Raw genomic sequence first — 26,173 nt, forward strand, 5'->3', positions numbered from 1 at the left:
GTGGTTGCTTTCCTTCAAGCTTCAGAATTGCCCGACTTTAGCTCTTATTGTGGTCTGTCCTCCCATCTGCTCCACCTCTTTCCTTGTTCTGTCCCTGGCTCAATCAATGTTTGCTGGCCAAATGAGCAAAGGAAGGAATAAATGGACAGAAATTAAGAGAGTGAAGAAAGGAATAGATAATAGAGATTAAGTAGTATGAGTCACTTCACCTACATTCATCTCATGTGCAGTGATTGTTGTAAGAACCTGAGGTAATTCTGCCATGTCTTCTGTTTTATTTTTACATGCACAGATCAGAGAACAGGCATGTGTTTCTCGGGCCTGGTGAATGGTCGCTGTGCACAAGAGCTCCCAGGGAGAATGACGAAAATGCAGTGCTGCTGTGAGCCTGGCCGCTGCTGGGGCATTGGAACCATTCCTGAAGCCTGTCCTGTCAGAGGTTCTGGTATGTGGCTGGCTGTCAGTCTCCTCGGCACAGACACTGTTAGGAAAATTAGTAACAGTAATGTATTTTGCGCTCTGGGAGGCCAAGGCAGGTGGATCGCTTGAGTCCAGAAGTTCAAGACCAGCCTGGGCAACATGGCAAAATCTCATCTCTACAAAACATACAAAAATTAGCCGGGCATGGTGGTGCATGCCTGTAATCCCAGATACTTGCAGGGCTTAGGTGGGAGAATCACATGAGCTTGGGCAGTTGAGGCTACAGCCATCCATGGTCATGTCACTGCACTCCAGCCTATGTGACAGAGTGAGACCCTGTCTCAAAAATATATATGTATATATTTTGCTCTTTTCCTTGAAGTCAAGTCATATTTGTCTTCCTTTGTGTGTTTTCAATATGACTTGAGTGTTTTTGTGGGGAATGAGATAGCATTGTTATTTATGATCAGTTTTGATAATACCTAATGTAGTAACATCAGACAAATACCTGGAAGCTGTTTGACTTATTTTTGTCCAAGTGTTGTTTTTTAAATTATTTTGAATGTTAGTATTTCAATTCAGTTTTTAAACCTCCTGATCTTTCACCCAGAGCTCAAATATCTTTGCTTTTGTTATGCAGAAAGACATTCACCTGTGCTTAACGTCAAGTTTCTTTTCTTCTAGAGGAATATCGCAGACTTTGCATGGATGGCCTTCCAATGGGAGGGATTCCAGGGAGTGCTGGTTCCAGACCTGGAGGCACTGGGGGAAATGGCTTTGCCCCAAGTGGCAATGGCAATGGCTATGGCCCAGGAGGGACAGGCTTCATCCCCATCCCTGGAGGCAATGGCTTTTCTCCTGGCGTTGGGGGAGCCGGCGTGGGGGCCGGGGGACAGGGACCTATCATCACTGGACTAAGTAAGTGGTCAGTTTTCCTGTGGACTCTTTAGTTTGCTGCCTCAAGTGATATTATAATATCTAACATAATTTTAATCTTTCAGAAGGGTTGTGTGGACATACTTGCACGTGTGTGTATGTGTTTGTGTGTGTGAGAGAGAGAGAGAGAGACAGAGGGAAACCTATTTCAGGGTCTGATACGTAGTAATACTAAATTTGGGAAAATGTAATAGGAAAATGTTACTTTTCTGTTCTGTAAACTTTGTTAAATTAGAGAAACGAATGTGTGACCCATGTCTTTGAAAATACATATGAGAGCCCAGTAATACTCCAGTCCAGTTGACACCACCAAAAAGCATGTTTTTGGTTCCAGTGAATTTCATTTGGCTATTTAAAACTGCCCTGTTCATTCACTCCTTGACTTATTTTCCAGAACCATTTCTCAACTGAGATAAACTGAATGTCTTGCTCTGTGCCGATCCAAATATTGTAATGTACATATCTTTCCTTTCCTCACCCTTTTTTGTGAAATTGCTTAAGAAATTGAAAACCATGGGCTTCAGACCAGAGTTGGCATTTGTGTACTTGACATTTAACTTCATTCTTTTTAAAAGCACCCTCTTGCTAATAATATTTAAGGATGTCCTACAGTGTTATGTTTATTCTTTTTGGCATATTGCCAATTTGCTATGTCTGAATATTCAGCAGAGTTACAAAGGAGAAATGGAAAGCACTCAAGTGTATGGTAGAACATACCTGTAATTTTAAAAAGACATCCTTATGGGCAGTATTTTCAGATCTGTCACTTAACAAATACAAGTTGCAAGCATGTGTCTCAGTAATATTTTTTAGATTCTTCACATTAAAGTTTTAATAAAATATAACATGAGCTTATGATATACACATAATTAATTTACTATTAAATGTCCTTTAAAAATCAATTCAGAAAAGTAATGCATGTTGTAATGATTAAATATAATTGTGCTTTAATTTTCCATAGCAATTTTGAACCAGACAATAGATATCTGTAAGCATCATGCTAACCTTTGTTTAAATGGACGCTGTATACCTACTGTCTCAAGCTACCGATGTGAATGCAACATGGGTTATAAGCAGGATGCAAATGGAGATTGTATAGGTAAGTTTGTGATTCTTTAATAATCCTTCTTAGTTTTTTTAGTAGCTATTAGATTACAGGATCAAATTGGAGTGAATATGATTTTTTTAAGTGTCTTGAAATAAAGCTAATTTCCAAACTGTCTCTTCTGTGTGTATGCTATTCAGTGTGCCCCTTTAACCTACGCTGAGCTAGATCAGTTCAAGAATTTCCTACCCTTTTAAGTCCTAAATATTGTGATTTCTGTCTCTGACTCTCCCTTTCCTTCTGCTTTAGAATTGCTTACTCTTAATATAAACTAAAAATAAAAAGAAATCTATATAACAATGAATATATTTTGAAAACAATTCATTGAGCATGAATCCATTTTTAAAAGATGACAAGACACCAATGGACTAAAATCTGATACGTCAGGGCAGTAGTTTTCAAATACGTTGATCTCAGACCCATTTAAACTCTTAAAATCATTGATTATCTCTACTTTGATAATAACCTAATTAGAAATTAAAGATGAAAATATTAAGACATTTATTGACTTACTCAAAAATAACAACAATGAATCCATTGCATGTTAATATAAGTAATACTTTTGTGAAAAACTACAGTTTTGAAAACAAAATGTGCGGAAACAAGTGTCGTTGTTTTACATTTTTGCAAACCTTTTTGATGTCTGCCTTAATAGAAGCCAGTTGGATTCTCATAGCTGCTTCTGTATTTAAGTTGTGGTGATGTTTTGTTTTGTTTTGTTGAGGAATGAAAATCTATCCTCAAACAGATACATAGATGGAAAAGAAGAGGAATATCACATAGACTTTTCAGATAATTGTGATTATTCTTTGATATTGCACTAAAATTTATAAGGAGTAATTCTTAAAGTTTAGTTAACCATGTAGAATCTGAAACCATATTAGTACACTTTTTGTACTCTGTTACATAAAGTCCATTGGTTTGTCTAAAGCTTTGAATGGATTTTGTAACATGTATTAGTCATTTGAAATATGTTGATGTACCGTATTATGCACATCTTTCCAAAGTTGACATATTTTACTATGTATGATCAAAAAATCATATTTGAAAATATCACCATCAGACTCATACAAATGCCTTCAAATTGCTGGGAAACTATCAAGCATACAGTGTTGAATAATCTTTCTGAATTATGTTATTTTTAAGCTTGGATTTTTAACATTAGCATCAAATATACAGTCTGTGGCTTTTCTTAAAGTGACAGGCTCACTGCATTATTTTCAAAAAAATGTCTGCCAGATTAATAACCCTGAATAGCTATAATTTGTCAGTCATTCTTCAAGTAAAAATAGTATTCTGCAGAAAAAGCTGCTAATGGAGTGCACAACTCACACAACTACACAGAAACTTTTCCTTGAGACGTGCACTCATGGTGCTTCAGTCAGCAACAATGTATAATGCACATTTTGTCACAGAAATATTTTAAAAATGTATATTCAAGGGCCAAGATTATTATTAATTTTATGGCTTCACCAATTATATTCTTCAGTGAAAATGGCTTTTTCAAATACCCTGTGAGTTCATGGCGTTGACTGCTAGGACAGTTTGGTGCCATTGCCTTAATCTGCGCTAAGCAACCATCATTACTCTTGTGCCATCGGAGCAAGTGTTAACATGATTAAAAAAAAAAAAAAAAAGTAAATAGCATCTTAATATGATTGTGAAAATAGTTTTGAATCAAACTCACTCTGAAAGGATCTCAATGGTCTCCCAGAGGCCACACCTTGAGAACAGCTGCTATAAGGAGTCCCCAACTTTCTTGTAGGTCATATACAAAAAGTTTAGCAGTGAGAGAGTTGGTATTGGTGGGCTTGGAAGTTCTGATTCCTTAAATGCCATTTAAATTGATTTGTGCTCAGTAACCATGATCTGTATGCTAGCAATGTGGTGAAAAAAGAGACCATCAGGAGCATCCAATCTAGCAGCAGGATCTGCAGTAGTTAGGGATTACCTTAGTGTCTGTGAAGGATAAGGAATTTCCCCATGGAGTTAAAAAAAAAAAAAAAAAAAAAAAAAAACAACTCAATAGAGAAGGGCCAAGATGGCTGAGTAGACATAGCCAGGAAGAGCATTTCCTACTGACAGATCAGACCATTAAGAAGACTGGCATACTCTGAGAGGATCTTCAGAAGGAAGGCATTAAGAGTGTATGGAAGGAGTACACAGACTGGGACTGAAGTAGGAGGAAACTAGGAAGCCTTCACGGGGATGCCAAGCACCGGGACTCTTCCTGACCCCGAGCAGATCCTGGGGAAGGAGTGAGTTAAATAGGTGAGGAGTGGCCCACTCTTAGCAGGGGTCTCTGGAATCTTACATGCAGGAGATCCCACAACCTCCATGGATATTTGAGCTGATAGGGAGAGCTGATTGGATAGGTGGCAGGGACAGGATTCCAGCCTGTGCAGAGCCCGGAGGATTGGCACCAGAGTGGCTATGATGCCCATACCCCAAGGCTTGCCATCCTCCTTTATGGGGCTTTGGCCTTGGTTGGCTATTGGACCTGGACAGAGCAGAGCAGTCTTGCCCATGGGACAGGGCCAGTCTGATCTGAGTGTCCCCCATCTGCCAGTCTCCCAGTGTCCCTGCATGGCTGTGTCCACTTGGAGCACAGCCTTAGATGCCCATCTGGGGCTCTTCCCAGGGGTCACCTCCATAGCTCCTTTGCCAGCAAACCCTGCCTAACCACTGGAGAACTTCAGCAGATGGGCCTCTGCCAACATTCTACCACCTGCAGCCTCTCCCCACAACTTTGTTGGCATGCACTTGTCCACAGCCTTCCCCCACTGCTTTGCTGACACACGTGCACATAGTCCTCATCACCCCATGACCACTGGCATGTTCTTAAGAAAGAAGCAGACTCATCTGATAGAGCTGAAAAACTCACTACAAGAATTTCATAATACAATCAGAAATATTAACAGCAAAATAGACCAGGCTGAGGAAAGAATCTCAGAGCTCAAAGACTGTTCTTTAATCAACTCAGTCAGATGAAAATAAAGAAAAAATAATTAGAAAGATTGAACAAAACCCCTGAGAAATATGAGATTATGTAAAGAAACCAAACTTACAACTCATTGGTATCCCTGAAACAGAGGAGAAAGAGCAAGCAACTTGGAAAACATATTTGAGGATACTGCCCACGAAAAATTCTCCAACCTTGCTAGAGAAGTCAACATTCAAATTCAGGAAGCCTGGAGTACCCCTGTGAAATACTATACAAGATGACAAACTTCAAGTCATACAATCATCAGATTCTCCAAGGTCAACAAGAAATAAAAAATTTTTAAAGGCAACTAAAGAAAAGAAGCAGGTCACCTACAAAAGGAACCCCATCGGGATAACAGTGGACCTTTCAACAGGAACCCTACAAGCCAGAAGAGTTTGGTGCCTATATTCAGCATTCTTAAAGAAAAGAAATCCCAACCAAGAATTTCATATTCAGCCAAACAAGCTTCATACGTGAAGGGAAAATAAAATATTGTTCAGACAAGCAAATGTTGAAGGAGTTTGCCACCAGACCTGCCTTATCAAGAGGTCCTTGAGGAAGTGTTAAACATAGAAATGAAAGACTGTTATCAGCCACCAGAAAAACAGACTTAAGTACATAGACCATTGACACTGTAAAGCAACTACATGATCAAATCTGCATAACAACCTGCAAAACGCAATGACAGGATCAAATCAGCATATACCAATATTATCATTGGAAATGAGCAGGCTAAATGCCCCACTGAAAAGGCACAGAGCAGCAAGATAGATAAAGAAACAAGATTCAACTATACGCTGTCTTCAAGAGACCCATCTCAAGCAGTGACATCCATAGACTCAAAGTAAATGGATGGAGAAAAAGCTACCAAGCAAATGGAAAACAAAAACAGTGGGAGTTTTGCTATTCTAATTTAAGACAAAACAGACTTGAAACCAACAATGATCAAAAAAAGACAAAGAGGGCCATTACATAATAATAAAGGTTCAATGCAACAAAAGATTCCCCTATCCTAAACATACATGCAGCCAACACTGGAGCATCCAGATTCATAAAACAAGTTTTTAGAGACCTACAAAGAGATGTAGATAACAACACAATAAGAGCGGGAGGCTTTAACACCCCACTGACAGTATTAGACAGATCATTAAGGCAGGAAACTAACAAAGATATTCAAGACTTAAACTCGACACTTGGCCGAATGGACTTAACAGATATCTACAGAACAGTCCACCCAACAACAACAAAATATACATTCTTCTCATCTGTAATACAGCACATACTCTAGATTAACCACACACTCAATACATTAAAGAAAAGTGAAATTATACCAACCAAACTCTCAGACCACAGCATAATAAGATGTTTAATAACTAATAAAAGCAAAGATACAACATAACAGACTCTCTAGGACACAGCTAAAGCAGTGTTAAGAGTAAAGTTTATAGCACTAAAATCCCACATCAAAAAGTTAGAAAGATCTTAAATTAACAACTTAACCTCACACCTGGAGGAACTAGAAAAATTAGAGCAAACCAACCCCAGAGCTAACAAAAGAAAAGAAATAAACAAATTCAGAGCTAAACCGAATGAAGTTGAGATGTGAAAAAACATTCAAAGCATCAATAAAACCTAAAGTTGGGTCTTTGAGAGAATAAATAAGATTGATAGACTGCTATATAGACTAATAAAGAATAAAAGAGAAAAGATGGAGATAAACACAATCTGAAATGACAAAGGGGACATTACCAGCAACCCCAAAGAAATACCAAAATCCTCAGAGACACCTCTATGCACACAAACTAGAAAATCTTAAAAATACCTCTGTACACACAAACTAGAAAACTTAAAGAAATTATAAATTCCTGGAAGCATAACATCTCCCAAGATTGAGTCAGGAAGAAATTGAATCCCTGAACAGACAAATAATGAGTTTTGAAATTGAATCTGTAATGAAAAGCCTACCAACCAGAAAAAGCACGGGACCAGAAGGATTCACAGACAAATTCCACCAGATGAATAAAGAAGAACTGGTATCATTCCTATTGAAACTATTCCAAAAACTTGAAGAGGAGGGACTCTTTCCTAACTCATTCTATGAAGGCTGAATTATTCTTATACCAAAACCTGGCAGAGATACAACAAAAAAGGAGAAAACTTCAGGCCAATATCCTTGATGAACATAGATGCAAAAGTCCTCAACAAAATGCTAGAAAACAGAATCCAGCAGCACATGAAAAAACTAATTCGTCACAATCAAGTAAGCTTTATCCCTAGGATGCAAGGTGAGTTCAGCATATGCAAATCAATAAGTGTATTTTATTAGAGATTTTATCTCGGATTTCTTTCAGAGACAAAGAAATCAGAGACAACACAAACAAATGGAAAAACATTCCATGCTCATGGATAGGAAGAATCGATATTGTTAAAATGACCATAGTGCTCAAAGCAATTTACAGATTCTAGCTATTCCTATCAAACTATCAACATTTTTCACAGAATTAGGAAAAACCTATTTTAAAATTCATATGGAACAAAACAAAACAAAAAAACCAGCCTGAATAGCCAAATCAATCCTAAGCAAAAAGAATAAAGCTAGAGGCATCACACTACCTGACTTTAAACTATACTACAAGGCAACAGCTACCAAAACAGTATGCTACTACTGGTACAAAAACAGACATATAGATCAATAGAACAGGTTAGAGAACCTAGAAATAAGGCCACATACCTACAACCATTTAATCTTTGACAAAGTCAACAAAAACAAGCAACCAAGAAAGGACTCCCTATTCAATAAATGGTGCTGCAATAGCTGGCTAGGCATATGCAGAAGATTCAAACTGAATCCCTTCTTTTCATCGTATACAAAAATTAACTCAAGATCAGTTAAAGACTTAAATGTAAAACCTAAAATGATAAAAATTCTAGATGAAAACCTAGGAAATGCCATTTTGGACATAGGCTCTGGCAAAGATTTTATGACAATGACTCCAAAAGCAATTGCAGCAAAAACAAAAATTGACAAATGAGACCCAATTAAAGAAAAGAGCTTCTGCACATCAAAAGAAACTATCAGAGTAAACAAACTACAGAGTAGGAGAAAATATTTGCAAACTACGCCTCTAACAGTGTTCTAATACCCAGAATCTATAAGTAACTTAACAAGCAAAAAAAACCTCATTAAATAATGGGTAAAGGACATGAGCAGACACTTGTCAAAAGAAGACGTATGTGCAGACAAAAAGCATATGAAATGCTCAGCACCACCTCTCATTAGAGAAATATAAATGAAAACCACAATAAGATACCATATTATACCAGTCAAAATGGCTGTTATTAAAAAGTAGATGCTGGTAAGGTTGTGAAGAAAGGAATGCTTATCTACTGCTGGTGGGAATGTAAATTAGCTTAGCCACTATGGAAAGCAGTTTGGAGATTTCTCAAAGAATTTAAAACAGAGCTACCATTCGACCCAGCAATACTGGGTATATACCCAAGGAATATAAAATGTTCTACCATAAAGACACATGCACACATACGTTCATCACAGCACTATTCACGATATAAAGACATGGAAGCAGCCTAAATGCCCGTCAATGGTGGACTGAATAAAGAAAATGTGGTACACAGACACCATGGAATACTATGTAGCCATAAAAAAAGAATGAGACCATGTCCTTTGCAGCAACATGGATGGAGTTGGAGGCCATTGTTCTAAATGAATTAACACAGAAACAGAAAACCAAATACCGTATGTTCTCATTTGTAAGTGGGAGCTGAACATTCAGTACATGTGAACACAAGGGAACAAGAGACACTGGGGCCTACTTGAGAGTGGAAAGTGGGGGGAGGGTGAGGATCAAAAAACTTATCAGGCACTAGGCTTATTACATGAGTGATGAAATAATCTTCACAACAAACCCGTTGACATGCAATTTTCCCATGTAATAAACCTGCACTTGTACTCCCTGAATGTAAAATAAAAGTTGGAAAGAAAAAATATATATATGTGTATATATAAAACATATCTTTCTCCCTGGCTGAGTTCTGAGCCAATTGAGGGATAGCTAAAGAATCCATTTCATATGGAGTTCTAAAATTTTTGAAAATTAAAGCTGTGTATACTGGCTAGACTTGCTTAGTTCAAAGTCTTAAAGAAGTTGGTCCTGATCCTAAGATGTACTCCATGTTTGCACACGCTAGTCAGAGCTGGGATTAATACTCTCAACTTTGGATCCATGTCAAAAAATCCAACTATAATTTCATCTAGAGCCTTGGTTTTTCCAAGTAGATTTTTGGTCCCCAGGTGCCACTTGAATATTTTCTCAAGTTTTTCCAGCCCATGTACCCTGTGTTGAAGAATAGAGGGATTCTAAGCACTTATTTCTAAAAGACAAGGAGGACAATAAAGCTCTTAAAGATATGCTGTAAAACGTCCACAGAGTTCCTCAAACAATACCTTATATCATAGGTTTTCGTGACTCCTAAAAGTCTGTAAGCCCAAGAAGACAAGGCTATATCTTTTTCTTGGTTAATCATGATGGATGTGTTGTGCAGATTTTTAAACTAGCTTTATTGTGGTTTAATTGACATATATATACATATGTAAAGATTTTTCATGTAAAGATTATTTCATCACCCATGTAATAATACATGCTCCATATGTATACATTTGAAGCATATAGCTTGATAAGTTTTGATGTGTGTATACCAATAAAATCATGACCACGATCAGATAATGAACATATCCATCAGCCTCATAAGGCTTACTTTTGCCCATTATAATCTCTCCATCTTGCTCCTCCTTTCGTCCATTCCCAGCCCCCATCCTGTCCCCAGGCAATCTCTGATCAGTCACTGTACATTAGTTTGCATTGTGTAGAATTTTATATAAATGAAATCATACTGTTACATATATGCCTTTTGTCTGATTTCTTTTACTCAGCATAATTATTCTGTGATTCATCTGTGTTATGATGGGAATAAGTCATTTATTCCTTTTTTTGTGGAATAATATTGTATGGACATAGCACAGTTTATTTATATATTCCCATGTTGATGGGCACTTACTTTGTTTCCAGTTTCTAGCTATTACAGATAAAGCTCTTATGAACATTCATGTACAAGTGTTTGTATAAGCATTTTAGTTTTGGTGTATATCTAGGCGTGGAGTGGCTGGATTATGTGAGAGGAATATATTTAATTACTTACAAAACTGCCAAAATGTACTATTTTACATTTCTAGCAGCAGTGTATGAGAGTATCAGTTACTCCATAACCAAGCCAGCTCTTCGTATAGTCAGATTTTTCCATTTTAGCCATTGTAATAGGTATGCAGGGGTTTCTCACTGTGGTTTTAATTTACATTCTCTAATGATTCACATAAAAAAATGTTGACCATCTTTTCATGTGTTTATTTGATCTGACACTTTTTTGGTAAAGGGTCAGTTCAAATCTTGGTCCATTTGAAAATTATTTTCTTATTGAGTTTGGAGGGTTCTTTGTTTATTCTGGATATAAGTCCTCATCAAATATATGATTTACACATGTTTTCTCCTAGCCTGTGGCTTGCCTTTTCTTCTTGTAACATATCTTTTGAAGTGCTGAAATTTGTAACTCTGACAAAGCTTTATTTATTAAATTTGTTGTTTTATGGATCATGCTTTTGATGTTGTGTCTAGGAAATCTTTGCCAAATCTAAGGTCACAAGGGTTTTCTTCAGTGTTTGCTTCTAGAAGTTATCTAGCTTTAGGCCTATGACCCATTTTGAATTAGTTTTTTAATATTGTATGAAGTTTATTTTTTGTAGTATATTAATAACCATCACCCTTTGTTGAAAAGACTGCATTCTGTCTCTTGAATTGCCTTTGCACGTTGTTGAAAATCAGTTGCTCCTATATATTGGGTCTGTTTCTGGACTCTCAGCTCTGACTCACCCACTTAGGGGCTTGCTGCATCCTGCTGGGGTTCCCCCTGTCTGCACCATGGTCTGAAAACCCTCCTAAAAGCCATAAGCTGAAATAGTCATGATATTCACTGTGTTTGTTTTCCATCTGTTAGGAATCTATATTTTTTGTTGCCTGACGTCAAGTTTCTTGAAAATCATGATTTCTTATACTTTGTCCATTTGTTTGTGTATTTGAGGAAGGAGAATAAATCTGTCTTGGCTGGGAACAGAAGTGTCCCCTATTTTCTTAGTGCAAAGATTGTGGAATGAAAAAATGGGAACAATAACGCCAGCTGGTAAATTTTTATATAAGTCTAGGCAAGAAATTATGACAATAATGATGTAGGACTATAGAAGAAAGGATTCAACAAGTGCTTGGGAGGTTAATCAGTGGAATCTGATGACAGATTAGTTGTGGGGAGTCAAAGAGTAGAAAACTACAGTGATACACAAGTTTCTGGCTGAGCAAAACTGGACATAGAGTGGTGGTGTTAACATGTATAGGAAGGTGCAGATTGGGAGAAAATAGTTATTGAGTCTTTCTTGGACATGCTGAGTTTTAGGTGTCTTGGGTATTTAATTATAGAGCTCTAATGCTAAGAGGAATGTCCAGGGTAGAGTTACAGATTTAGGAGTCAACAACACACAGGTGGCCCTTAGAGCCATGAGGATGAATACTGTGTCCCAGGCTGAACAACAGGACGAGTGAAAAGATAACAGGAATACTACAGCTGGAATCCTATGGAACAGCCACATTGAAGGCCCTTAGTCTAGCTCAGCTCAGACGCACCTTGTTCTAGCTCACAGTGTTAGAGAGATAGCAAAAGAGAGAATTATATTCCTGAAGTTAGGGAAGGGCACACTTTCAAGAGAAAAGTAGTGTCAGGTGTTAAATGCAGTAGAAAAATCAAAGGCAGTGAGGAAAAAAAATCTGTTTGATTTGGTAATTAAGGGGGTTTTATTAACTTTTGAAGAGTGGTTTTAGGATGGTAATTGAGTCATTTTGAGGTTATTTTATTTATTCATAATATTAACATACATATGTTTCATTAACTAGCTTAACCCTAGATATCAGATTTGAGTTCAGGTCTTCCATTAAACAATATAGATGAGAGGCCAGGTATAGAGAGAGTTAGTATCATAATTTTGCCAAAAAGTCTAAGTACACTATGATTATAAAAGAAAATATGGGCCAAATACGATGTTTTGGAAAAAAACAATCATTTTCAACTAGGTACAGGGCTACAAGGTCAGAGTTATTAAATTAGGCTTAGCTCAAATTTTGACTGCACACACCTAGAGGGTATCATTCAAAGAATCTATATGAATGGTATGCCCTATGGTTGTACACTATATAACCATATGCAGCCTACCTAGCTTAGCTGATACCACCTGATGTTTCTTTAAGTGATAGACATCTCATCATTTAGCCCTGCAAAGTTAAAGCCCCAGCAGCAGACTTGTCTTTCTGACTACTGTAATTCATAGAAACATAACTTAGTAATGGAGCACATTTTCAGAAAATGAGTTTTAATATTTTTAATCCTATAATGTCAATTTTTGATCCCTTTGAATTTATAAACAAATTGAATTTGTAAACAACACATCAGAAAAAGTGAAGAGGATATTAATTAACTAACGCTTTAAATTATAAGAGCCCAAAATAACACTAGTAGCTATGTCAACTGCGCTAACGTTTTGAGGAATAACAAACTGCCATTGCTATTTGGGAACTTTTATGAGATACCTAATGAAGCAGTATAACTTGAAAGGCAGTAGATTTATTAAGGGATCAGTGACAAAGAAAATAGAATTGGATCTATGTTGCTGTTATGAGAATTGCTCCTGATGCCTGAAAACAGTTATATGTCCCCATTATGTTTTTCTCTCTTTTTCTTGAGAATTCTACTTTAAAATTAAAATTTGTAACACTCCTAGTGTCTGTATAAGTCAAACTGCTATTAGCAATGGTTTTAATTCAGGTCACTCTATTTTGTAGTAGTAAAAATTAATTTAAATTTCTATTGGACTACAGGTAATCTTCGAGCCCTTGCAAATATATATATATATTTTAAAAAACCTTTTCTAAGTTGGCATATAAAGTATTTTTCAAGGGAAAATGTTTCTTAACCATATAGTAGTATTTGAGAAATTAACAATTTTGATAATCAACATTCTCCATAATTTTAAAATTTATTTTAGGAGGTTAAATCCCATGAATTTTGCTTAAAAATACACATCCCCGCAGTGAAAACATAGTAAGAAGTCAAAATGTACAGACCGTAGTATTTAAGTACTTTCTGTTCCTGTAAACAAGACAAAACGAACATGATCAGTTGGAGGTCCAGGACTGTGAGACTCAGAATAAAGAGGAGACATGAAATGTTCATTTCAGAAGTTGGCAGTGGTCATTTGTGATTAGTCTAAAACTGAAAATCCCAGAAAACAAACAAAAAACAACAAATGGGTTTTAAAGTCATATGGAATTGTAAAGTCACTAATTGTTTTTTTGGTGATTGTTTTCACCAAAATTAAGTGAATGATTACATCTTCTCTGTGCACTAGACTCTTGATGAGTCCCTAAGGAGCTTAGGAGACAGAAGTGAATTATGGCTGTAATGGCAGAATAGCTGGCAGAGCTGCCATAGTAACAAGGAGCCTTAGGAGCAGACTCTCCAGGGGAGAAAACAGTCCTGCAAAGTGACGTGACTTTCCTGAAACTACCTAAAGAGAGGGGAGTGGATGTGTGGTTTCTCATGTTCTTCAAACAGAGCTTTATGTTGAGGCTTCTGTAAAGATACCAACTACAGGACGTTTTTAATGGTTGCGTTTCAATTGTGTAACACAAAATTGAAGTGATCTTCAACACTGCTAACTGAAGGTGGTATTTCGTATTGGAAAGTCTATTTATTATACTTGATATGCTTGCTAATGCTCTCTCTCTTTTCTCATTTTGCTTCGTTCCTTTGGCTCAGTAGAATTGATGGTATCAACCAAAACTTTAAATGTAAGTGAGTCTTTTTGGACTGAAGGGGTCCTTGGATGGATGGAAAAGGATTTAGTCCTGTTATTCTTTGTTGTTTTTATTTTATTTGCTATGAAGTTTATTTCCATTACCAGAAAGGGCTTAATTGCGTTCAGTCTGAGTGTTTACATAAATGAAGTTGGTGGGTTTGATACAGTACAGTTCCTCTTTTAAGAACATCTGTGAAAGTAGGAATCTGCTTATTAAAATGGTAAACCTGTGAACTGATTTTATTGTTATGTTCTCCAATTTAGCTGAAATTGTATATGTTAATGGCTTCTACACGTATATGAAATGACAAATCATTATGCCCTCACCAACTAGCCAGGCTTTTAATTTGCAGGGATTGAAAATAATATTTAGTGGGCATTGCTGATGAATTAAACTTCTTATACTGGCACACGTGATTTCTCTGAGATTTAACTAGTCCAGACTGTTCAGTCTGTCATTTGGTTTTTCAGCCCCTGAATTCTGCAATGGGTTTGCATTTAATTAGGCTTTAGGAGACCTTGAAAGGAAAGCATGACTTTCTCACTTTTTGGTCACGACTAGTAGTTGCATAAAACTTCATTTTATGCAACAAATTGCTGTGCAAATTTTAGGATCCTGAAGAAAACTGAAACTGCTGAAAAAAAATAGGCTTTGTTTTAATGTTTTCATTTTCTACTCCCTCATGTTTTTTTACTTCAAAATATTATCCACGCTTTAGTGTATATGTAGTTTTATACATAGATGAGTTCACCAAAAAAAAGTTATACCAAAGACATTCCATAATCCATCAATCTCTTTCTTTAAAACTAATAGCAATGACAACATGTAACATAAATATGTATCTTCAGAATCCTTTCATTGTTCTTCTGACACTTTACTAAGCCTTAGAGAGGTTATTAACTTGCCCACAGTGGTGTAAGCAATAAGCATTATAGCCTATTTCTCTTTTCAGGGCCCATCCTTTTAATCATTGGCCATTACTCCAACTGAAAAATCTTTAATTTTTGATTAAAGCAAATTCCCATGGTACTCTCTAAAAGGTGATATTTTTGTAAATCTTCAGACTGGCCTCTGAGTGTATTTGAAGAAAGGAATTTTCATTCATTTATAAATGCTTTGCTATTTAGACTATTACCACTGACTGGCCTTCTCTCAAATTTTAGAGGGCTAAATGTACTTTAAACAAACCTTTCTACAAATGGAGTGAAGTCTATAATGGTTTCTTTTGCTGTTCACAGATGTTGATGAATGCACATCAAATCCCTGCACTAATGGAGATTGTGTTAACACACCTGGTTCCTATTATTGTAAATGTCATGCTGGCTTCCAGAGGACTCCTACCAAGCAAGCATGCATTGGTAAGGCAGTTTGCTTTCACATATGAAAATGTTCCATGAAATATAGTGACCAAGGCTGTTGAGGTTAAAAGCAAATTTATTAAAACATGGAATAAAATAAATGTTGTTACCTTATTACAGATTTATTTATAGTACCCTCAGAGATTCTCCTTTTAAACATAAACACTGTTTGCATATGTAACCCAGGCAACATGGTATCTGGCTTCACAAAAATTCAGTTTATCTTCCTTCCTTAGATCAGAGCTTCCTTTCTCCAAATAACATCAGTAACCTTCTCTGATTAACTGAGTTTAAGATTTATAGTCATTTTCAACTACTGTTTTCTTTGAATCCCACACATAGTCCAACACCAAGTCATGCCTGGTCTTTATTCATAGCTTCAGTGCTACACCCACCACCCTGGTCCAAACGCGCTACCTCATTGCTGATTCAGCTCAGAATTCTTTTACCAGATGACTGCCTGTCTTCTTTTTCATTTCCTATTCATCCACAGGTAGTTGCTTGAATCAACTTCCCAGCAGTTTTCATTGTATTACTCTTAATCTAGAAATTCTGTAGTTACTTTACACTTATCCAACATTGTGTTCTGACTTTTAAGGCCTTCATCCACTATGTCAAAAACAGCCGCAACCAGTAATTCCAGCTGTCTTGCCCACCCTTTCTTAGGCTTACTGGAGACCCTCTTTTTTTTTTTTTTTCCTTTCTCTCTTCAGCTACTATAAGAGCTGTAAAATTGCTTGCACCTACCTATCCAAAAAAATTTAAAAAAAAACCAAAAACTGCTGAGAGACAGAAATTTTGCTAAAGAAACAACATGATTTTGAATATTTAAAATTCCATTTCTTATCTTACTGTGTTTATCTGTAAGTATTGTAAAAGAATAATGTTTGGCCATTCTCAATCTTCCTAGATATTGATGAGTGCATCCAGAATGGGGTTCTTTGTAAAAACGGTCGATGCGTGAACACAGATGGAAGTTTCCAGTGCATTTGCAATGCCGGCTTTGAATTAACTACAGATGGAAAAAACTGTGTTGGTATGGAAATTGCCTGCTCCCTTGCAAAAGATTTTAAAAGGATATACATTTTTATTTAGAACCATATACTATTTCCATGAAAGCTCACACACCACGTATGTGAGATCTTCAGGTAACTTAGGTAAAATGTAAATGCATTTAATATAAGACTGTTAAAGCAAAAGGACAGGTTTTTTTTGTTGTTGTTGGGGGGACAGGGTCGGGAGAGAAATGTTATAACAATGAATAATTTACTGCTTCTGAAATTTTCCTGTGTGTTACATGTTAAATTGTAAGTAACAGTTGTTCTTCATAAGTTTAGATGATTACTAGTCCCTACTCTATTTCAGGTATTTGGGTTACAACACTGACAAAATAGAAAAGGTCTTCCCATCCTCCACTAACTAGAGGAATATAAAAATGCTTGACATATGCAGTACACAAATCTCTAAAATTGTGGCCTGTGATGTCTAGCAGTGCAATGGATACCAATACACTACAGAAATATTGTTTACAAAGCAACACATCATATTCATCTACTAATGAAAGTCCAAATCATTCCATTTGCAGTGAGGTCTGCCATTGCCTTATTTTCTTATAAAATAAACACTAAATTATATTATCTTTTTGGTATACAAAGTAACACACTACTCATGGTTTTTGTGGTTTTAACAGGAACTAAGCACAAAATTTATTTAATTCTTTTTCTTTATATCCGTATACTAAAGGTCCTTTCCACTCTCCACACTATTTTCTCTCATTCAGTTGGCGTTCTTTTTTTACAAAAACTAAAAACCATGAGCACATGGCTCATTTATGTAGTGGAATTTGACTGGGGGTTGTTTGTGGAAGAAGAAGGAATTAGTTCCCTCAAGGCCAGTGTTCAAAGTCACTCTCTCCTCTTCCGCAGATCATGATGAATGTACAACTACCAACATGTGTTTGAATGGAATGTGCATCAATGAAGATGGCAGCTTCAAGTGCATCTGCAAACCAGGATTTGTCTTGGCTCCAAATGGACGTTACTGTACTGGTATGTGTGGCTTTCAGATAGGAAAGTGACCATGATTGAAACCACCTTTTTTATTTGAATGAACCATGGAAGAATTACTTCAGCTTCCTCGTGTGGCTTTCATATTATTCACATTTCTTGCTAATTCAATAAGGCAGGTGTCTAAAGCTTTCTAGAAAAACATACATTGTGGTCTAGGGAACAGTAATATCTTAACAAAAATAATAATGGTATAGGAAAAATTAAGGGACTGACAGATTGGTTTTAGCAAGTCATGTGGAAAACAATGTAGAAATAATTTCTCTCAACTGCTTGGCTGAATAAAAAAGAAGAAGAAAAAATCTTGAAAGGTTTTTGTTTTGTATGCATTCTCAGAAGTAGATTTTCCACTGTCATTCATTATGGGTTTAGTATCACATCTTTCCATAAAGCTAATATACAGATCATTTGTAACTGTATCATTATCTAAAAATCTTACATTGATTTAGTGAAGACATCTTAATATTGCAATTAATTATTTTGTTTATGAAGCCATTTTGAAGACCAACCTCTAGTGATAACCTTAATAAGCTAAAGATGTGCCTCTTGGAAATAAATGAGACCTTATTATGTTTGTACTCACAATTGGAATTTAATAAAATGGAATACATTTTGCAGCTTCTACTTAGAAGCAAATTTTTCTTTTTCTTTTTTAAATTTATTTATTTTTGAGACAGGCTTTTGCTCTGTCACCTAGGCTGGAGTGTAGTGGCACAATCTCAGCTCACTGCACCTTTGACTCCTGGGCTCAAGCATCCTCCCACGTCAGCCTTCCAGGTAGCTGAGACTACAGGCACGTGTTCCCATGCCTAGCTAATTTTGTTTTATTTTTTGTAGAAATGAGGTCTCACTATGTTGCTCAGGCTGGTCTCAAACTCATGGGCTCAAGCAATCCTCCTGCCTCAGCCTCCCAAAGTTCTGGGATTACAGGCATGAGCCACCGCACCTGGCCAAATTTTTGTTTTTCTTTGTTTCCTTCTTTAAAACAAAATTAACTCCATAAATGATGTTTTGCCTTCAATTGCACAAACTTAATCTAAGTACCAGATAAGGATCATGCTCAATTCCTATAATTTCAATGAATTACAATGAAATTCTAGGGACAGTAGAAATTAAAAAATTGAGACTGAATTCTTATGTTTCTGAATAACAAATAGATTTTTGACTGTCCAAGGAGGAGGAGTACTGTAGTTCTGATGGTTGAACTCATGACTGGGATGTCATCTCAGGGTTAGCTGATTTGGATTTAACACAAGATAGAAAATTGCCATTATGCTGCAGTGTGTAGAATTATGTTACAGTATGTGACTTTATTTCAGCCTTTTTAAAGAAACTTCAGTATACATCTAAAGATGAGTTTGACCTCACCAGTTTCTGCTTTCTGGAAATTAGTTCTTATTAATTATTTAATTACAAATGTTGTGAAGATTTTCAGTATTCCTGAGTTGGCAGCTCTGTGTTTGAAGTCTCCTTCATCTTTTGGGGAAGTCATTTAATGCTGGGTTACATTTGATAAATTCAAGTGGATTGAAAATTAAAAGATATACCTCAAGTTATTTTGTTATTGTGAAATGATCAAATAAATATCAGCATAGGATCTACTTATAGTTAAAGTGTCTGTGTGTGAAAAAAATTACAGAAATTTACCTTAATTTTTAAAGAATTTGTTTTACTTAACTAATTTGAATTATTTAACATTAAATGGGATCACCAAATAAATAATGAAAAAGAAGATTGTGAGGCTTTTTTTTCCTCAATGGGTAAAGTAAAGCAACTTTTACTGTCTTTCTGAAATGTGTTGAAAGGATTGCATTTGCATATAATATCTGTTACCACACTTATTTGTTCTTCACAAATTATAAAGTTATAAACAAAAGGTTGGTAGTATTGAGCAGTGGCAGCAAGTAAACCCTGTAGTAAAGTTATATTTACCCAGTAACTACTTGACTTCTGTCACCCACTGCGCAGATGTTGATGAATGCCAGACCCCAGGAATCTGCATGAATGGGCACTGCATCAACAATGAAGGGTCCTTCCGCTGTGACTGTCCCCCAGGCCTGGCTGTGGGCATGGATGGACGTGTGTGTGTTGGTAAGTGAAACATTTTACAATGGCCCCACTGTGCAAAATGATCTTTGAAAAGCCGACGGAGATATTTCTATACAATGGAATAATATTCACTATAAAAAGAGTACATACTAAAACATGGATAAACCTTGGAAAGATTACACTAAGTGAAAGAAGCCAGTCACAAAACACCATACTGTATATGATTCCATCCATGTGAAATCTCCAGAATCGGCAAGTCTGTTGAGACAAAGTAGATTCGTGTTAGGACAGAGAGGATGGGGGTGGTGGGAGAATGGGGTGGGAGCTAAAAGATATTTTTGAGGTGATAAAAATGTTCTAAAATCACCTGTAGTGATGGATAAACACATCAGTAAATATGCTAAAAACTATTAAATCATACACTTTAAAGTGATGTATTCTATGATATGTAAATTATATATTAACAAAACTATTTTTTAATGGGCAGGAACCCCCAGATAGCCCCCTTCAGAACCTTCAGAAGTCTCTGATGACATGCAAGTCAAAAATGCTGGAGAAGAAAAAAATATATTTTTAAACCAGCATACTTGATAGTATTAGATAACTGAATCCTAAACACAGTGCATTTCAGTTTTATAATTAATAACAAATAAGATATGTAATGGGAATTATAGTTATAGATAAGTAAACTCTTGGTTTTGCCCTAACAAAACTTAAAATATAAATATTGGACTTACATCAAAAGCTCGAAATGTTTTTAGTTACTCCTCATCACCATGCAACTAGCTGCAGAAGCAAGAGAATAAAAAGTATGAGCAAGAATATATATTTTATTCTAAGCCTTTCAGATTTCTCCAGGATACTTTTGTCAAATTGATCCCATGAAAATCAGTCAGAAGTACCAGGCCCAGCTTTGAAGAGGCAGGCAAAACAGAAGTGTCACTGGTGTTTGGGAACCCCAACAATATATCCCAATGATAAGGATAGCAGAATGAGTGGTAAAAATACATTTAATGCAGTTTTCTCTCCAAAAATGCTTTCATGAGGCGTCTAGGGTGAATTAGCCATTGTATACCCTCTGTTTTTCATGTTGTACAGTAAAACATAGAAATAGGATTTCAAAGTATATTTGAGAGATACAACATTCTTAGACATAGTTAATACTTTACTCCTACTGATGAGAATCAAAACATTTGGATCCCAAAGGTGGAGGAGAAACAGTAGAGAATTCACAGATGGAAATAATCTGTTCACTCAAATTTATCCACTCTATCCAGTCAAAGATTTATTTCACCCTACAAAGTGTCAGCACTTTGTTCAGGGATATTTCAAATACAGCAACTGGAAGAATATAGCTTCTTCCTGTGTACAGAGCTAAAATATTTTCAGTTGCTTTAATATATTTACTTGCTTTTTTCCTTTACCTAAATGATTCTGTTGAGATCTACCGTGAGTACAAAGCCAGTTTTGGAGGGAGAAATTATTTTTCTCTTAAGTAACCAACATGTGATTTGTTGCTAGGAATTCAGTAAAATATAAAATTTCATTCTCTTGTTCACATCCAGGAAACACATTGGAAATTGTCATAAAGCCTCCTCCAGTTTTTCGTCATTGTGGTCATTTAAACTTTTTAAAATAAAAACATTATTTGTCATGTGTATAAAATTATATATTGTTTCTATAATGTGCTAGATGTTTTCTTCACATCTTTTGACTTGATGTCACTTTTTAGACCCATTGATTCTTTAAGTTTGAGATGAGGCCTGGCGCAGTGGCTCATGCCTGTAATCTCAACACTTTGGGATTCCATGGTGGGCAGATCACTGGAGCCCAGGAGTTCAAGACCAGTCTGGGCATCATGGTAAAACCATATCTCTGCAAAAAGTACAAAAATTCACCAGGTGTGGTGCCTATAATCCCAGCACTTTGGGATTCTGAGGTGGGCAGATTGCTTGAGCTCAGGAGTTCAAAACCAGTCTGGGCTTCATGGTGAAATCTTATGTCTGCAAAAAATACAAAAATTAGCCTGGCATGGTGGCACATGCGTGTAATTCCAGCTACTTGGGAGGCTGAGGCAGGAGGATTGCCTGAGCCCTGGAGGTGGAGGTTACAGTGAGCTATGATTGTGCCACTGCACTCCAGCCTAGATGACAGAGTGAGACCCTGTCTCAAAAAAAAAAAAAAAGAAAAAGAAAAAATAAATGAATCACTGTTATGAAAAACTATTAGGATAAGCATTTTAATTTTAAATCTCTTTTTTGTTTGTTCATTTTTCTTCTGTAGATATTAAAGATGTGTTTGGGTTTTGTTTTTTTTTTTTTCAGTTTCAGGTAATTAGGCTACGATTTTAACTAGTATGTTAAAATACAACTCACCAGCAAGTTTATAAACAAAAGACAATCATATCTTTATCTTTCCCATTCATTCAAACTTTATTTTTAAGTTTATTCAATGATGCAGTTTAGTAAATAAGGAAGAAAACTCAGGCCACATGATAACTACTGAATATTCTTAAGTGACAAAAAAATTCTAAGATGACAGCAAGATACAGGACCTCTCTGTTCCTCCTTTCCTCTTTTGTTGTTTTGAGAATTAAATAAAGCTTTGAATGGTGTGTAGCACATAATGAATGCCCACTAAGTTAACTACTATTGATATTATTGTTATTAAATTAGAATAGTGTCACCATGTCTAGGTCATAGTCTTAAGAGTTGCTGCTTTAAGTTATAAATAAAAGTTGATATTAAAGAAAGAAGAATAAAATAAAGTTAGCATTTTGCATCCATACATATTTTACTCATGGTATGTAGAATCTGCTAATTACCTGAGGAAATTTTAAATCTTTCCATTTTTTAAGAAAGAAAAGGCGCTTGGTATGGTGGCTCACACCTGTAATCCCAACCCTTTGGGAGGCCGAGGCAGGCGGATCACCTGAGGTCAGGAATTTGAGACCAGCATGGTCAACATGGCTAAACCCCGTCTGTACTAAAAATACAAAATTAGCCGGTCGTGGGGTGTGCACCTGTAATCCCAGCTACTCGGGAGGCTGAGGCAGGAGAATCACTTGAACCCAGGAGGTGGAGGTTGTAGTGAGTCAAGATCATGCTAGTCAAGATCACTCCAGCCTGAGTGACCGAGCAAGACTCTGTCAAAAAAAAAAAAAAAAAAAGAAAGAAAGAAAAGGAAGGGAGGGAGGGAGGGAGGGAGGGAGAAAGGAAGGGCATGCAGAAATCTGCTAACATATGGAAAAGGTGCATTTAGGTCCAGTCTGTCGCCAGAGCATTCGTGTGAGCATATTCTGATGGTGCTACTGGTATTGTTCCTCTTATCCTATCCTGTGTACAGTGGTTCAGTTACATTTGAATAGTATACTATGAGCTAGGTTGCCAGTTTGGGGTCTTTGAACGGGAAAAGGTCAGTAGGGAGATAATGAGTTATCTCAATTGATTGTTCACAGTATCAGTTACGGATAGAACTCCTTGTTCTACTTTTCCTGCCTTCTCACTGCTGCAATCTACTAGTCTTAGAAAAAAAATAGAAGAGGGAAATAAGGTGGTCACCACTTTTTTTTAAGTACTTCAGGGGTGTCCTAGGCACTGTGCTTAGTGCGCAACAAATATACTTTCATTTACTATGCAAACTGTATCCTTATTTAATGAATAAGGAAGATGTTAAGTAATTTATGTAAGATCATCTTGTGGGGATCTGAACCTTGGGAAGTTTATGTCCCTAAAACCCACGCATAAGTTATGCTACTTTCTTTGTCATGAAGCTTCTGGTGTTGGGCACTCTAAAGAGATTAGTTCACCTGTAATGCAAACTACCATATATAACATGTCTCACTCTTCCAGTGAGCTCAATGGGCCTTTTATCTGCTTGCTTCTAAAAATTCTGCATGGCATATGCTCTAAACCCAAAAGCAGAAATAACTTTGCCTGTTCATGAATGCCTTCCAAGATCATCAGTAATGCCCAAAGAACTCACAGAAATCATAATGGAAATCATGAACCATGTTGTATTTGTGCAAATTTGCCTTCAAGTGAAATCTGTGCTTGTGTGTATCTCAGAGGACACACTGCCAAACTCAGCCACAGCACAGGCAGCACAGGGTTCTCTTGCGTTGACTCCTTAGGGATGGGGTTGGTGAATCTCATGGCCTCCTTCCATTTAAGCACACACGTATCTCATTTTTAATGCAGCCATAAATCACTGTTTTAATCAAAAATGCCCCCAGGTCATAAGAAATTACTGGATGACCATTTTGCATAACAAGCAGATAAAATTTTTTTCCAACAAGTTGTGAATAGTTACAGGTATTTATAATAGAGGTGATCTCTGGTAAAATTGCCAGGTCAGTATACTGCTTAAAAATTGTACTGGTTCTTTGCCCTTTATGATCTGAGTTTTTTATAGTTCACCGTTTACTGTGTCATAAAGTTATAGGATATTTTATGAGAATTAAGAGAGAACTAAGCAGAATATGCTTCTTTGGGGTATAGCATTACTTACTACAAAGAGGAAGAGTTTTGGAAGTCACATAAACCTTGTCTGAACCCCAGCTCAGGCACTGGATATTCAAGGACTTCAAACTACATAGGTAGCTGTGAACCTCGTCTTCCTCATCTATAAAGTGTATGTAATGACCACTCCTATAGAGCTATTGACCTGACTGTTCAATGAGATAATGTCTGTGAAGCAATGAGCACAATGCCAAGAGCACATATGGTAGTTAACTATTTTTATAACTGGATTTACTGAGTTTCTGAGGTTAAAACAGTCACAAGCAGTATCCTGGGGATTGAAAAGAAAGGCCTCCTAACTCGGAAAGTGGGAGTAAGAAATCTCATGCCCAAGCAGTATCACCTTAAGGTAGATTAACTTCATTGCACTTCATTGTTCATGAGAACTTCCAAAATTGAAATAAGAAGTGTCATTTTGAATATAGCATAGGCAGTGATTAGAGCTCCAAGTATTCTTTATAATTGTGGAAATATCCTAGGTTCCATGAAAGGTTTGTAAGGATACGTTGGACAATGGATACTGTGTAGCTCATAAAACTTACTAAAGAAAACAAACTAGAGTCGGTGATATGCATCCGTTCTTTTCCTCACTCAGAAAACATTTGTTGATTTCCTAACACTATTAGATGCCAAAGATGCACAATAAAAGTCTCAGATGCCCTTGAAAAGCTTCCAATCTAGTGGCCACTTAGGTTAAAAGAAGCCTTCTGTTTCGAAATCTCTTTGTCTCTATCACTGCCTCAAGTCATTGTTTTTGAATATTCTTTAGATACTCACATGCGCAGTACCTGCTATGGAGGAATCAAGAAAGGAGTATGTGTGCGTCCTTTCCCCGGTGCAGTGACCAAGTCCGAATGCTGCTGTGCCAATCCGGACTATGGTTTTGGAGAACCCTGCCAGCCATGCCCTGCAAAAAATTCAGGTAGTCATACGTGCCATTTTCAGAGTTGATAAAGAATCAAGAAATGCAACCTTAGATGTTTGGCCAAAGAGAACATCAGCTCTTAAGTGTTTCATCATTAATTTTAACTGAAGAAAAGAAAGCCAATCCTGTATTGATATGTGAGGCATATAATAAGGAGATTTGGCTTGTGTTTATGTATGATTTCTAGGCCGACAGAACACAGTGAATAAAAAAATCTATTTGCTGGCTGAGTGTGGAGGCTCACACCTGTAATCCCAGCACTTTGGGAGGCTGAGGCAGGGAGATCACTTGAAGCCAGGATGAGACCCTGTCTTGGCAGAAAAAACAAAAAATTCTTAATTAGCTAGGTGTGGTGGCACACACCTGTAGTCCCACCTACTAGGGAGGCTGAGGTGCGGGGCATCACTTGAGCCCAAGGGTTTGAGGCTGCACTGAGCCATCATTGTGCCACTCCACTCCAGCCTGGGTAACAGAGTGAGATGCTGACTCTTTAAAAAAACAAACAAAAATCTATTTACTTATATATTTGTGATTATTATAAGAGGTTTTTTTTACTTGAACATGATAGCCTCAGTTTCCTTGATCTGTGCTGTCACAGTGAAGACAAATAGCATAAAATTTACTTACCACTTTCAAGGTTATAAACACAACAAGAACTCAATTTGATTTTATATATATATGTGTGTGTATATATATATATAAAGATCTATATATATATATATCTTGACACCAAGTGGTCTCAAGTCACAGTCTCAGACAGTAATTCCAAACTCTTAGGTCAATAAGATTGACTCTTGTCTATTCATACTTTTAACTAAACCCGTATTGAATGTATATTGAAT

The 26,173-nt window shown here is 36.6% G+C and overlaps 2 protein-coding genes across 2 annotated transcripts in view; one reads left to right on the plus strand and one right to left on the minus strand.

Annotated features, from left to right (window-relative positions):
- Positions 1–26,173, minus strand: part of ISOC1 (isochorismatase domain containing 1) — a 1,173,170-nt gene that overhangs the window by 706,742 nt on the left and 440,255 nt on the right. The gene's annotated exons all lie outside the window — the stretch shown is intronic.
- FBN2 (fibrillin 2) overlaps positions 1–26,173 on the plus strand; it is a 270,516-nt gene that overhangs the window by 138,751 nt on the left and 105,592 nt on the right. The window contains exons 9-16 of the mRNA XM_050795748.1: positions 293–445; positions 1,105–1,338; positions 2,318–2,455; positions 15,652–15,771; positions 16,682–16,807; positions 17,697–17,819; positions 19,806–19,928; positions 25,176–25,328. Coding sequence (XP_050651705.1) covers positions 293–445; positions 1,105–1,338; positions 2,318–2,455; positions 15,652–15,771; positions 16,682–16,807; positions 17,697–17,819; positions 19,806–19,928; positions 25,176–25,328 — 1,170 coding nt within the window. The remainder of the gene's footprint in view (positions 1–292; positions 446–1,104; positions 1,339–2,317; positions 2,456–15,651; positions 15,772–16,681; positions 16,808–17,696; positions 17,820–19,805; positions 19,929–25,175; positions 25,329–26,173) is intronic.

The sequence above is a fragment of the Macaca thibetana genome, chromosome 6 (assembly GCF_024542745.1).
Source record: "Macaca thibetana thibetana isolate TM-01 chromosome 6, ASM2454274v1, whole genome shotgun sequence".
Classification (NCBI taxonomy): Eukaryota; Metazoa; Chordata; class Mammalia; order Primates; family Cercopithecidae; genus Macaca; species Macaca thibetana.